This window comes from Lepidochelys kempii, chromosome 27, assembly GCF_965140265.1.
Source record: "Lepidochelys kempii isolate rLepKem1 chromosome 27, rLepKem1.hap2, whole genome shotgun sequence".
NCBI classification, from domain to species: Eukaryota; Metazoa; Chordata; order Testudines; family Cheloniidae; genus Lepidochelys; species Lepidochelys kempii.
Genome location: NC_133282.1, coordinates 4,631,613 through 4,644,987, shown reverse-complemented (window position 1 = coordinate 4,644,987; position 13,375 = coordinate 4,631,613). Strand labels below are relative to the sequence as shown.

General features: G+C 41.1%; 1 protein-coding gene across 1 annotated transcript in view; it reads left to right on the top strand.

The window, feature by feature from the left end:
- MYO1D (myosin ID) overlaps positions 1-13,375 on the top strand; it is a 356,217-nt gene that overhangs the window by 111,292 nt on the left and 231,550 nt on the right. Inside the window, exons 8-12 of the mRNA XM_073326164.1 lie at positions 824-1,027; positions 4,008-4,153; positions 4,239-4,353; positions 6,038-6,208; positions 12,050-12,120. Of these exons, the coding sequence (XP_073182265.1) occupies positions 824-1,027; positions 4,008-4,153; positions 4,239-4,353; positions 6,038-6,208; positions 12,050-12,120 (707 nt within the window). The remainder of the gene's footprint in view (positions 1-823; positions 1,028-4,007; positions 4,154-4,238; positions 4,354-6,037; positions 6,209-12,049; positions 12,121-13,375) is intronic.

Here is a 13,375-nt window from a genome sequence, read left to right as displayed (position 1 = left end):
CATAGAAGGCAATTAGGTTAGTCAGGCATGACTTGCCCTTGGTGAATCCATGCTGACTGTTCCTGATCACTTTCCTCTTCTCTAAGTGCTTCAGAATTGATCCCTCGAGGACCTGCTCCATGATTTTTCCAGGGACTGAGGTGAGGCTGACTGGCCTGTAGTTCCCAGGATCCTCCTCCTTCCCTTTTTTAAAGATGGGCACTACATTAGCCTTTTCCCAGTATTCTGGGACCCCCTCCGATCGCCATGAGTTTTCAAAGATAATGGCCAATGGCTCTGCAATCACATCCGCCAACTCCTTTAGCACCCTCAGATGAAGCGCATCTCGTCCCATGGACTTGTGCTCATCCAGCTTTTCTAAATAGCCCTGAACCACTTCTTTCTCCACGGAGGGTGGCTCATCTCCTCCCCACACTGTTCTGCCCAGTGCAGCAGTCTGGGAGCTGACCTTAGAATCATAGAGTATCAGGGTTGGAAGGGACCTCAGGAGGTCATCTAGTCCAACCCCCTGCTCAAAGCAGGACCAATCCCCAACTAAATCATCCCAGCCAGGGCTTTGTCAAGCCTGACCTTAAAAATATCTAAGGAAGGAGATTCCACCACCTCCCTAGGTAATCCATTCCAGTGTTTCACCACCCTCCTCATGAAAAAGTTTTTCCTAATATCCAACCTAAACCTCCCCTACCTCAACTTGAGACCATTACTCCTTATTCTGTCATCAGCTACCACTGAGAACAGTCTAGACCTTGTTCGTGAAGACAGAGGCAAAAAAAAAAAAGCATTGAGTACATTGAGCAATCTTGTCTTTCACTACTTGCTACAGGGGAATTTGAAGTTTTCAGTGGATGGCGACACTCCTGTGATTGAAAATGGCAAAGTTGTGTCGGTCATTGCAGACTTGCTGTCAACAAAGTCTGACATGGTGGAGAAGGCCCTGCTTTTTCGAACTGTAGCTACAGGCCGGGATGTCATTGACAAGCAGCACACAGAGCAAGAAGCCACCTATGGCAGAGATGCTTTTGCAAAGGTGAGTCTGAATTCTCTTTCTACAAGTCTGTGCTAGTTTGTCATGCAACAATTTCCAAAACCAGAATTTCCAATTTCCAGTTTTTGCTCTTTAATTTCACAAATGATAGGAGCCTATGGATGAATGAAAGTACAGTAATTCCTCACTAAATGGTGTAGTTATGTTCCTGAAAAATGCGACTTTGGATTTGCTTAACATCGTTTCCCTTAATTTCCTCATAAGAATTAAAGTAAATAGGGCGGGATTAGGTTCCAGAGAATTTTTTTTCACCAAACAAAAGGCTATAATATATATATATATATATATATATATATATATACACACACACACACACAGTATAAGTTTTAAACAAACAATTTAATACTGATACAAAGCAATGATGATTGTGAAGCTTGATTGAGGTGGTGAAGTCAGAGGGTGGGATATTTCCCACGGAATGCCTTACTGCTAAATGATGAACTAGCAATTGTCTGAGCCCTCAAGGGTTAACTCATTGTTAATGTAACCTCACACTCTACAAGGCACCAGGAATGGAGGGAAGGGAGACCGCACAGACCATGTGTGTGAGAGAGAGATGCGCATTGCTCCTTTAAGTACGCTGACCACACTCTTAAGTACATTGCCTTTTTAAGTTAATCAGCAAGCTGAGATGGCAACTGCTGCCAGGAAGCTCCCTCTGTCCTGAGCCCTGTTGTGTGTCCCCCCTGCTCTATGGAAGATGGGGTAAGTGGGGTGCGGGGGACACCCTGACATTAGCCCCCTTCTTCCCACCCTCTCCCCGTGGCACAGCAAGTAGGAGGCTCTGGAGAGCAGCTCCAAGGCAGAGGGCAGGAGCAGCACAGGCGGGGGGTGGGGGGGAGGGACAGCTGAACTGCTGGTAATTGATAGCCTGCTGGGTGGCTGCTGCACAGGGAACTTAGGGGAGCTGGGAACTATTAGTGGGGCTGCTGGTCTACCTTGGTTCCAAGCCCCCACCAGCTAGCTGCAACGGGCTGCTCTTCCTGCAAGCAGTGGACAAAGCAGGCAGCTGCCAAATGATGTTATAAAAGAGCACTGCACAACTTTCAACGAGCATGTTTCCTAATTGATCACCAACGTAACAACGTTAACCAGGACGACTTTAAGTGAGGAGTTACTGTATTGCAGAGTCTGAAGTCTGTGTAGCAAAAGTTACAGCAAAGAGTGCAGATGCTTAATGAAGTTGTTAGAGAAGGTCAAAGGTTTTGGGGGCTGTTAGTCTGGATGTTGCTTCTTCAATATGTATTTTTAGAATATTCACTTAATGAAAGACTTATTCTTCTAAATTAATGGGTTCAGCAGAGTTAAAATTTTATCTGTGAGCTAGGGCAACCCACAAAACAGTTTTGGCTGCAGGGTTTGCCAGGACGTTGGAAGTCTCTGGTCTGTTAGTTCATATCTTGATACAATGGAAATGCAATGAAATGAGATTGAGAGAACAGATTGACAGTTCTAGCTGCCTGCTTGCTGTCAAGAAGAGAGCAGTGGGTTGGCATGACATCCTTAAACACACATTAAAGATCATGACAAGTGCTACACCTTTGGTTGTTTGGCAACGACAGCAGCCTCATTTGGAAGGGTGATAGTGAGGGACTATTGGGAGGAATAGAATCATAGAATATCAGGGTTGGAAGGGACCCCAGAAGGTCATCTAGTCCAACCCCCTGCTCGAAGCAGGACCAATTCCCAGTTAAATCATCCCAGCCAGGGCTTTGTCAAGCCTGACCTTAAAAACCTCTAAGGAAGGAGATTCTACCACCTCCCTAGGTAACGCATTCCAGTGTTTCACCACCCTCTTAGTGAAAAAGTTTTTCCTAATATCCAATCTAAACCTCCCCCACTGCAACTTGAGACCATTACTCCTCGTTCTGTCATCTGCTACCATTGAGAACAGTCTAGAGCCATCCTCTTTGGAACCCCCTTTCAGGTAGTTGAAAGCAGCTATCAAATCCCCCCTCATTCTTCTCTTCTGCAGGCTAAACAGTCCCAGCTCCCTCAGCCTCTCCTCATAACTCATGTGTTCCAGTCCCCTAATCATTTTTGTTGCCCTTCGCTGGACTCTCTCCAATTTATCCACATCCTTCTTGTAGTGTGGGGCCCAAAACTGGACACAGTACTCCAGATGAGGCCTCACCAATGTCGAATAAAGGGGAACGATCACGTCCCTTGATCTGCTCGCTATGCCCCTACTTATACATCCCAAAATGCCATTGGCCTTCTTGGCAACAAGGGCACACTGCTGACTCATATCCAGCTTCTCGTCCACTGTCACCCCTAGGTCCTTTTCCGCAGAACTGCTGCCTAGCCAAGGACACTTAACTACTCACATTTATTTTAATTGTGGGAAGGAGGAATGGAGGGAGTTAAATGGTGGTATTGGGTAAGGGCTCACATTTGGGCCTGTCACCTTGAATGTCATTTTAAGGTTGTAATACTTGCCGGAACTGCTTAGTACAGGTGTCACTAATTTGAATGTTTAGATTTTGAAGACAGAAAATGCTCTTGCTTGTGACTACTTCTTGAAAAGTGAACGATGATAATATTTCATCGTACTATATTTTGTGGTGTTAAGTGCTCAGTTCTGATGGGTGTGAGCACTGTATAAAAATCTTAATCCTGTATTCATCTGCTCACCTATATTTTCCATATTCATACAATTCTCTGATGTGGAGATAATTAGGTAGGAAGTAGGTAGCAGAATTGGTAGAGCTGTTTAAGATTCTGTTCTCATAAACAAATTTAGAAAGTAATACAGCAATGTTATATGGAAAGAAAAGGAGGTTTCTCAGATCAAGAAGTCTGTTTAATTTTAGCAGGAGTTTTACCAGTGAATATGGGTTTAATCTGAAAACCAGCTTGAACTAAACTACTACAGACACTAGTATAGAGACCTGACAGAAATACAGCTAAATCAGTTATGAGAGAGATCAGAAATTAAGCCCAATGTTTGTTCTCCTTGTAGGCTATATATGAGCGCCTTTTCTGTTGGATTGTCACACATATCAATGACATCATTGAGGTGAAGAACTATGACACCACAATCCATGGGAAAAACACAGTCATTGGAGTCCTGGATATCTATGGCTTTGAGATCTTCGACAACAACAGGTAAGCTGCATTGCTAGAGAAGGAGATGCTTCATCTTTCCTCAAATGAAAAACTAATCAATTCTTTCTCAACTTTATTTTTGCAGTTTTGAACAGTTCTGCATTAATTACTGCAATGAAAAGCTGCAGCAGCTTTTTATTCAGCTAGTTCTCAAGCAAGAACAGGAGGAGTACCAGCGAGAGGGGATTCCCTGGAATCATGTGAGTGAATTGGCAGTGGGGGTCTGGTTGAATCCAGTGTACCATTACAGGGCATGGTCCTGAAGTTGCTTCACATGTAGACTCCCATCAAAGTCAGTGTGAGCTCTGTATCCAGAGCAGATGCAGCATCAGGCTTGTTATCCATAAATCAGACTCTGGAAAAAGCAAATTGAAAATGTATGACACCCTTTCTATACCTTTTGTGGCCTCTTTCTGACTACCATTGTAAACTGGGTATATGTATTTTGTTTCGTTAAACAGGTGTTCAAGTAGAAAGATTTTTTTTTAAATTGATCCTTTCTAACTGTTAGGATTTTGATTAGAAGATGCTGGTTTGCATTGTATAGACATTACAATCCTAATCCTCTACTATAGAAAATCAGTGGCAAAACGCACTGATTTCATTGGTGAACAATCTGGCCTTATAATAGCATAAACCAGGCTTTATGATCCAGTTATGAAAATGTAATGGGGAAATCTGTTATAGGAATACATTTCAGGGGAAGAGCAGTTACACTTACTACCCACTTTCTTACATTGTTGGAAAGCATTTGGCCTTTGTGTGCCTTACAATATGACTGCAGCCTGCGAGTGTCCAGTAAAATTGCACAATGTCATGTATACCACTATCTTGCTGTCACAACTTCCACTGCCATAAGTGTGTGTGTGAATGTCTCACTAAGGTGACTGTTGAAAGGTAGTGTAGTTGATTATGGGATCAGTGCAGTGGTAATCTGAAACATGTGAAAGGAGACCCTTCTCTGCTGTGCCTCTTAGTGCTGAAAATGTTTCTGCTATAGCTACGCACTTCTTGACAAATAAAACTCTTCGGTGCTGTATAGGAATGAAAAGGGGCAACTATAGACATGCATATGGGTGTATCATGTAGATCATGTTAAAGCTGCCTAGCCACATAGACATCTGGTGAGCCTCTTCCACTAGAGTCTTTCATTTTTAGATTTGAATGTTGGCGATGAAAGTAATGTTTACAGAACTCCTGTGCCCGAAGAGGAAGAGCCAATACTGGGCCACATTCTCCTCTGTTATGTTTGTCTCCCTACTGGAATCAATGGGGTTTCCGCTGGGGTAACTGAACAAAGTGAAACTTACTTTTTAGTGCTAATGACTAGGGGTTTCTTGCTTGCTTTAGTAAAATCTAATTCTGATACAACAACTTTGCTTTTAGTCACTAGACTCCAAGTAAGGGATGAAGTTTGGACATGAGTACTAAACACCTGTTGCGAGTACACTTCTCTTAGAGTAGGAAGTCTGAATATATGATCTGCAGTCCAGCATATTTTCAGATGGTCTGTCTGGGAAGCAGTAATTTTCATTACAATTTGTATGTATATTTTATTTCCACTATCTCAGTGGATTTCAAATTATGGTCTATGGAGTATCAGGTGACCACAAAATGGCATGCTTTGTAAAGCAAGCAGTGGGATATTTTGGGGACGTAGAGGCCTAGGAGAAAAAAATGCTCCAAGTGGTCTGTAGAATGAAACTGTTGAGCACTGCATCTTGAGCCTAGTACTTCTCAGTTTAGTTTCTTTATTACAGTTAATAATGCTGTATTGCATATCATTCTCCCTGTGTGGTTACTCGTGTGTGCATAGAGTTCATCTACTTCCTTCTCACTCGATAGTGAGAGAAGACCTGCAAATACCTGTTTTGTGTTCTGCAGATTGATTATTTCAACAACCAAATCATTGTGGATCTGGTGGAACAGCAGCACAAAGGGATCATTGCCATTCTGGATGATGCCTGCATGAATGTTGGAAAAGTCACTGATGAGATGTTCCTTGAAGCACTGAATAACAAACTGGGGAAGCATGCTCATTTCTCCAGCAGAAAGGTAACCTGTTCGTCTGTGTAATCAGAACCTACATCTCTCCACATGCAACTCACGCTGTATCATTCTAAGTGGGATAAGGAAAAGGACTCACACAGTGACTGGAATAGAGGAAGGCCCTTTTCTAGAATAGAACTTAAATGTCTGCCGCACATGGTATTTCTATACTTATGTGGCCAATCAAGTTCTCTAGCTTAGAATGAATGAATGAATGAATGAATGAATGCTATAATGGTTTGTATCCAGAAGAGGGAGCTAAAGTATGATCAATGCTATAGATTTTATTTCAAGGGAAAAACGGGAAAGCATGAACTTGTCTTGACATATGATGTCATTTATAACCAATAAGTGCACGGTTCCAGTTCATGTGACTTTTCCCTACAAAACCAGCTTTAATATGCTGTGGCAGTGAAAATGGCTCACATTTCTGCTTTATTACAGCTATGTAATCTTCACCCTCAGTGGCTAAAAACATGCTCATTTAAATTGTATCCATAGTCCTCCAGATCCTTTGATTTGCTTTGTTTTTGGTATGACAACCAGTTAAAAGATTTTGTCACCTGGTAATATTTTAAAAATATGGGCACTGGCCTGATAAATTTGAGAACCACTCAGATTGAATAATCCAATAATGTCCTTTAATTTATTGATGTGTTTTCATTGAGAAATAGTATTTGAAATCTGTTCATTAGAATACTGTCTTCACCACTGCACAGCTTTGTATATAAGGTAGGAGTATCTCCGTAGCAGTCTTTAGCACATTTCTTAGACAAGTATATCTCCAGAGACTCTAAATTCAAACAGTAGAAAGAGCTGGATCTGGCTTGTTTTAGTGAAGAATGGAAATGGAAGTAAAATAAAAAGATTTTCATTCAGCTATGGCTTATTCTTAAGTACACTTCACTTGGAGTGTAACCTGTCAGCTAAACTGCCATATACAATTTTTTGGTAAACAACGAACAATATTTTCACTGTCAGCACTAAGCTGCGGGATTGCTGTGTAGTTAAGGTAGGGGCATATGTTATGAGTACTTCAAATCTTATGAGTAAATGGCAGTGAATTTACTCAGTATATTGAAGTGTTATGTCTGTCATGCATAATTGAGGCTAGTGAATTTGGATGCAAATTCTTTCCGTTGTTGTTAATAATGGTTTTGAATGGTGCCAGTCTCAGGGGCTTTGGGAATGAAGTCTTATATTTTCAGAACAGGTATAGCAAGGGCAACAATAGTCCAGATTTCCAGTGCTACCCTACCAATATACTTAAACCCAAGGGAAGATCATTCTCTGTGACCTGTTCGTTCCTAGGTCTCTTCTATTCTGAGACCACCAGCAAGTGGCTATGCATGGAGGCGAGCGCTGTTGGTATAGTGTGCTGGTGTGAGGGGAAGTGAATTTGACAATGAGTGAGGGGCTATAAATGGAAAAGCCACAACTGACTGAACCACTGGCTTCAGAACATTCCTTGTATAGGGAACATTCAACAGTATGATGTAGTGCTAATATCAGTATTCCTCAGCAGGGAGCGGTATCGTCAGGAAATTCTATATTAGCACAGACTGAAGGAGAAAACAAGGAATACAAAAATAAATGAGCACTTCCGCATGTGTAGACGGTTATATGAATTACTGATAGAAAAACAATCATATCAGATAGTGTAAATCAATATTACCTTGAAGGTTTTGACCCATAAAATCCTCAGCATCTTGTTTCTTCTTCCTCTGACCTCTTGTACCCCTGCAAATAACATTCTTCTCACAAATACCTAAAATATCTTGTTTACTGGCTGTTGCTTCCTCCAGTTACCACCCAATAAAAGTCTGAGTTGTTTCCACCTTCATATTTTAAGTTACAAATAAAGACCTGGTTTCATTTTGCTTCCACTTATTTACTTGGCTTTGTGGAGAGCAGTTAAAATACTGTGGTGTCTGTCAGGTAAAGTCTTAACATAATTACTGTGTAAATTAAAGATATTGAGGAAGATGTTCTTAAAGAGTTAAAATACATGTGCTGATATGTTCTGGAAATAGCTCCTGTTTTCCTGCCTCACAGTTAATGCTTCACTGCCCCCCTCTACAGTATGTTGCACTCCACATCAGTGTGAATAAGCTCTAAGGGGCTGCTGTGCCCTAAATAGTCGTGTCCTAGTTTATGTACTGCATATCTAATCTATTGCTTTCTGCTTGGTTGTCCTGGTTATTCTGGTGAAACCTAGATAGACTAGAATAAATACAAGATTTTCACTGTGGCAATAAACAAACAGCAAAAATGTACTATCCACAGAGCAAAAAATGTAGATCTTTTAGAGACTTTCTTCTCAGAGTCACCTAATAACATAGTTCTGTATGAAAATTAACTATTGCTCACAACACTTGTGATGTACGTAGCAAAGTATTATCAATGAGCAAGGGTTTGTCTTACATTCAGTTTTGTAATTGATTCATCTTGTGTGTGTAAGAGGGTCAGGTGCACTGATGGGTAACCATCAGTGAATTCCTAAATAAACTTTAAATGTCTGGAGATTCTCAGAGGGCAGGTAAAGTGACTTACTAAAGCTCACAGTGAGTGGGTGGCAGAGGTGCTATTACAACTTAGTACCATGCTCACTCTTTGACCATGGTGCCTTTTATTCATTTCAGTTGTAGTTTGTGTTTAGAACTAGCAAGGTTTAGTATGATCAGATGTAAACATTCCCTATTTACATCTATCAGCTAATATACTAAGGCAGTAAAAGTTAAATACATACACATGCCATTAATACATTCAGACGTACTTCCGCCATGAATCACGGAATGCAGTGATTCTCAGCATTAATATTAACAATACGTGACTAATGCCATAGTCCTATAGCTGATTTGGGATGAAATTTACTCATTGCATAAATCCTATATACTTTGGCGTTGTTCTCGAACTCATGCTCATTAGAGTCCACGTTGAGTAAACTAAAGCCAAGGTTAGCATATCAGTCAACATTCTTAGTGAACTGGTTACATCAGAATGTGGTGGAGACCTGTCCATTCCATAATCAACAGCAATGGCACTTCGCTATTCCTTTGCTGTATCTGCCTATGCAGTGTGGTCAGGATCCCCTCACGCAAAGAAACTGGACCCTGTACTTAATGCTGCCTGCCGCTATATTACAGGATGCCTTAAGCCTACTCACGTCAACAGCCTCTACGCCCTTGCAGGTATTGCTCCTCCTAATGTACACTGGGAAATTGCTAAGAGTGCAGAAGGCAATGCACAGATCCAAGACATCCGCTATATGATATAACACTGATGCTGAGTTGACTGAAGTCACAACAAAGTTTTCTTGCCACCATTAAACCCCTAACATTGTTGCCCAAACAGACAAGGTTTCAGTTATGGCAAATGAGTAGAGAATGACCCTGTAGCCTCTGTACTCTGGCTCCCATCAGTAGAGCGCCTGCCACCCAATGCAGCTCAGCCCTGGGGTATACGGCATTGTGTTAATCAACTCCACACTGGAGTCTGCCAGTCTAGAGATGCAATGGAAAAATGGGGCTATGTTACTGGCCCCAATACCTGTGACTGAAAGACTCAAAATATAATGAAGCATCTCCTGCAGTGGCAGTTCCTTGACCATGAATGCTCTTCCAGTGAGCTGGCAGAGTGCAATGATCAGGCAATTGCATGTGCCTGGATGTGGCAGAAAACAGTATGAGGACTCAAGAAGAAGTTCCCATAGTTAACCAGTTGAGCAGTTTATGGTGCTACCACAACTATACCAATTCAAGGCTGTGATTTTCACACAGCTGATGTATTTAGTTTCCTGGGAGGATGGGTGCTGTTGGACATCTGTCAAACCACGAAGTAACGTTAGCACTGCTTGTCTGAGGGTATGTCTACATTACAAAACCATGTTGACCTAAGTTACGCTGACGTACAGCTACTGCAGTAATTAAATCGCTTTTACGCGTCCACACTACGCTTCTTGTGTTGGCGGCGTGCATCCTTACCAGGAGCACTTGCACCAGTTTAACTCTCAGTGTGGGGTATTGTGCAACGTCTTCTGAAAGGCAGCAACAGTCGATGTCAGCAACAAGTGTCTGTGCTGAAACTGCATCGACCTGAGCGCTATGCCTCTCATGGAAGTGGAGTTAAGTCAGCACAGTGGGCGAGTTACATCGGCAGGAGCGATGTTTTAGTGTAGAGGCTTACAGTGTTAGGTCCATGTAAGTTGCCTTGCATCAGCCTAACTCTGTAGTGTAGACCAGTTCTGAGAGAGGTAGCAGTTTACTTTTGAACTTGATATGTATTTTGAAGGCCAAATAGCCAGCAGAAAAGGATAAGATGTGAACTGTGAGAGGTTTTAAAAAGAAGGAAACTGCTTTTCTGCAATCCTGTACTGTCAGTCATTTCTCAAATTTTCTTGGCCAGACTTGGCTTCCTAAATATTTCTGCTGGCAAGCACTATTAGGTTGACAGGATGCAAAAAGCCAGGCTAGTGCTTCTTAAATACATAGGAAGAAAAGATATAAAACCAACTAAGGGTTTGAGATGGACCTTATTAGGCCCTTCCACAAGGGACCAAACAAAACTAAAAAGAACACCCTTAACAATGAAGCCAGTGCACCATCTTAAAAATTGTAGTCAGATTGGATTATCCTTCATGTGTGCAGCATGGCTACTGGATGGTCTAGCCTTGTGGTCTTGTGCTTGTAACTAGTGTGCAGTCATTTTCATTTCTTTGCTAGTTCCAGCTTTTTAAAGAAAACTGGGACAAAACTATTTGCATTTTCTTTTAGATGCTAGTGACTCCTATGTTGTGGGCTGTTTATGTATCTTCTTTGCAGCACAGTAGTCTAACAGCATATTAAGAGTGTTCTATGGCAACAGGGATAGAGCAATAGCTTTAGTCGCTATTGAGCACCCTGCGGTTAATCACTGACTAGCAGAGCTGTGAAAGTTCTAGCTTGTTTGTTTATTGGCTGCCAGGTATTGGTGGGACCTCATCCTCAAAGGAAACCTGCACAACACTTCAAAAGATGAGCCTGAGACTTAAATTCATAAGTTTGCTATACACTTTGAAAATCATGGACTGAATAGACACTGGGTTTATGACTTATTACAATAATCTATAACCCACTTACACCCCCTGCCCCCAGTTTCTTTTTTCTCCCCTCCCTTCCTTTCCACCTGTGATTGGAGGGGTGTTAATGGGCCACTTCACCTTGAATGGTCCCTTTAAATGTTTGACTGCTTATACTAAACAATCTGTTACACCTTGTATTTAGCTGTGATGTTCTGAGTATGTTTCCCAGACCAGAAGAAGAGCTCTGTGTAAGCTCGAAAGGTAGTCTTTCACCGACAGAAGTTAGTCCAATAAAAGATATTACATCACCCACCATGTCTCTCTAAATATTGGTGGGACAGATTGACTGATGCTTTTTAAATACCTTACACTTTATTCAGTCATCCTGAGTTAGTGATACCATGGTATGTTGATTTGGAGGTGATTATGTCATGAAGGAATAAATATGAGCAGATGGGGGAACACAAGACCAAGCAGTTCTGTTTCCATGCACATATCCTTATTAATAAAAAAAGGAACAGTTTTTGGAGGTGTCAGTGACTATTTAATTTTAAAAAAATCTGGATCTTAAAACATGGTTTATTTTTATGTCCCTGTGTTTTTATTTATCCAAAAAAATCTGGATAGAGTACATGATGACTTGTGTCTGTAGAAAATAGAGTAATTTTACAATTCCGATTTGTTGTAATACAAGGTGAAATCTAAAAGCTGCTGTGTCCTGAAATTTGTGGAATTTCAATGCTTACACGTAATGCCTTCCTTTTTAATAAATGTGTGATTTATTTTAGCTTTGTGCGACAGACAAGATCCTGGAGTTTGATAGAGACTTTCGGATTAAGCACTACGCAGGAGACGTTATGTGAGTGTTTTCTTTCTGTATTAGAAGGTGCACCTTCTACTTGTTCTTGTCCAGCTTTAACCTACATTGTGTTCTCATTTCTATGTGATAAATGCAACAGATTTAAAATAAAATTCAGTGTCACACTTGTTCTTGCTACATATACGGTCTTCTTGGAAGTTAGGGAATATGAAGAGTGGAGGAGGAAAAACGAAGTTTCCCAAGAGCAGCTTAGGTCTTGTCTACACAAGAAAGTTGTACTGACCTAAGAAATCTGTTTAGTGCCATATCAATTTAGCTTAAATGGATAAAGAATCAGTTTAAGATTAATTGAATTAAAATAGGGCACCCTTAAACTGAAACAAGAATGTTCACACAACGAGCGTGCATCAGTCTAACTAAATCTCCATAGGGGTTTTTCTACACTTAAAATTTTTTACCCAAAGTAGCTATTTTCGAATAATTATTTTTGGATGTGGATTAAGTTAAATTGGACAAAAACACTCTTATTCCAGAATAAGAGTGTTGACATGGAAAGTTACTCCAGAATAATTATTCTGGCATATTTCTTGGTGTAGACAAACCCTAAAAGAATCATTAAACCAGTCCAACTTTCTTCTATAGACAATACCCGACGCTTGTTAATGATGGAACAATTTGGTGACCAATCCAGGCTTTATGGAGTCCACTAAGTGAAGGTGGATTTCTTGTGAAGTCTCTGTTGAATATAGTGTTATTGATAGACACAGCTGACAGGGGTTGGTCCTGCTCTGAGCAGAGGGTTGGAGTAGATGACCTCCTGAGGTCTCTTCCCAACCCTAAGCTTCTGTGATTCTGAAACAGCCAAATTTCTCTGGTAGTTTAGGGAAAAAGAATGAGGTGATACCTCTGTGGTTGAAACTTGTGCACTGCTAGTGGCTTGCAAATCTAAGAGGACAGAAGTGAATTGTGAAAGCACCTGCAGGCAGTACTAGAGCCCATAGTTTGCTGGATGAAATAATTCTTATTGCTTCTCATCTGTAGATTTAAAAATGCATTCTCAAATTAGGGAAGCATTATTCCCATTCTAAAGAAGGAGAAATTTAGGCACATAAAGGAAGTGATTTAACCCAAAAGGTTATACAGCAAGTTAGTGACAGATCGGAGAATGAGCTTGTCCCTTGTCTCCCAGTCCCACCCATCGACCACATTTCTTCCCTTGTATGTGATTCCATCTTGGTGCACATAGGCTTTTTCTTCCACATACCCAAATATTTGACCTCTGTGCAACTGACTG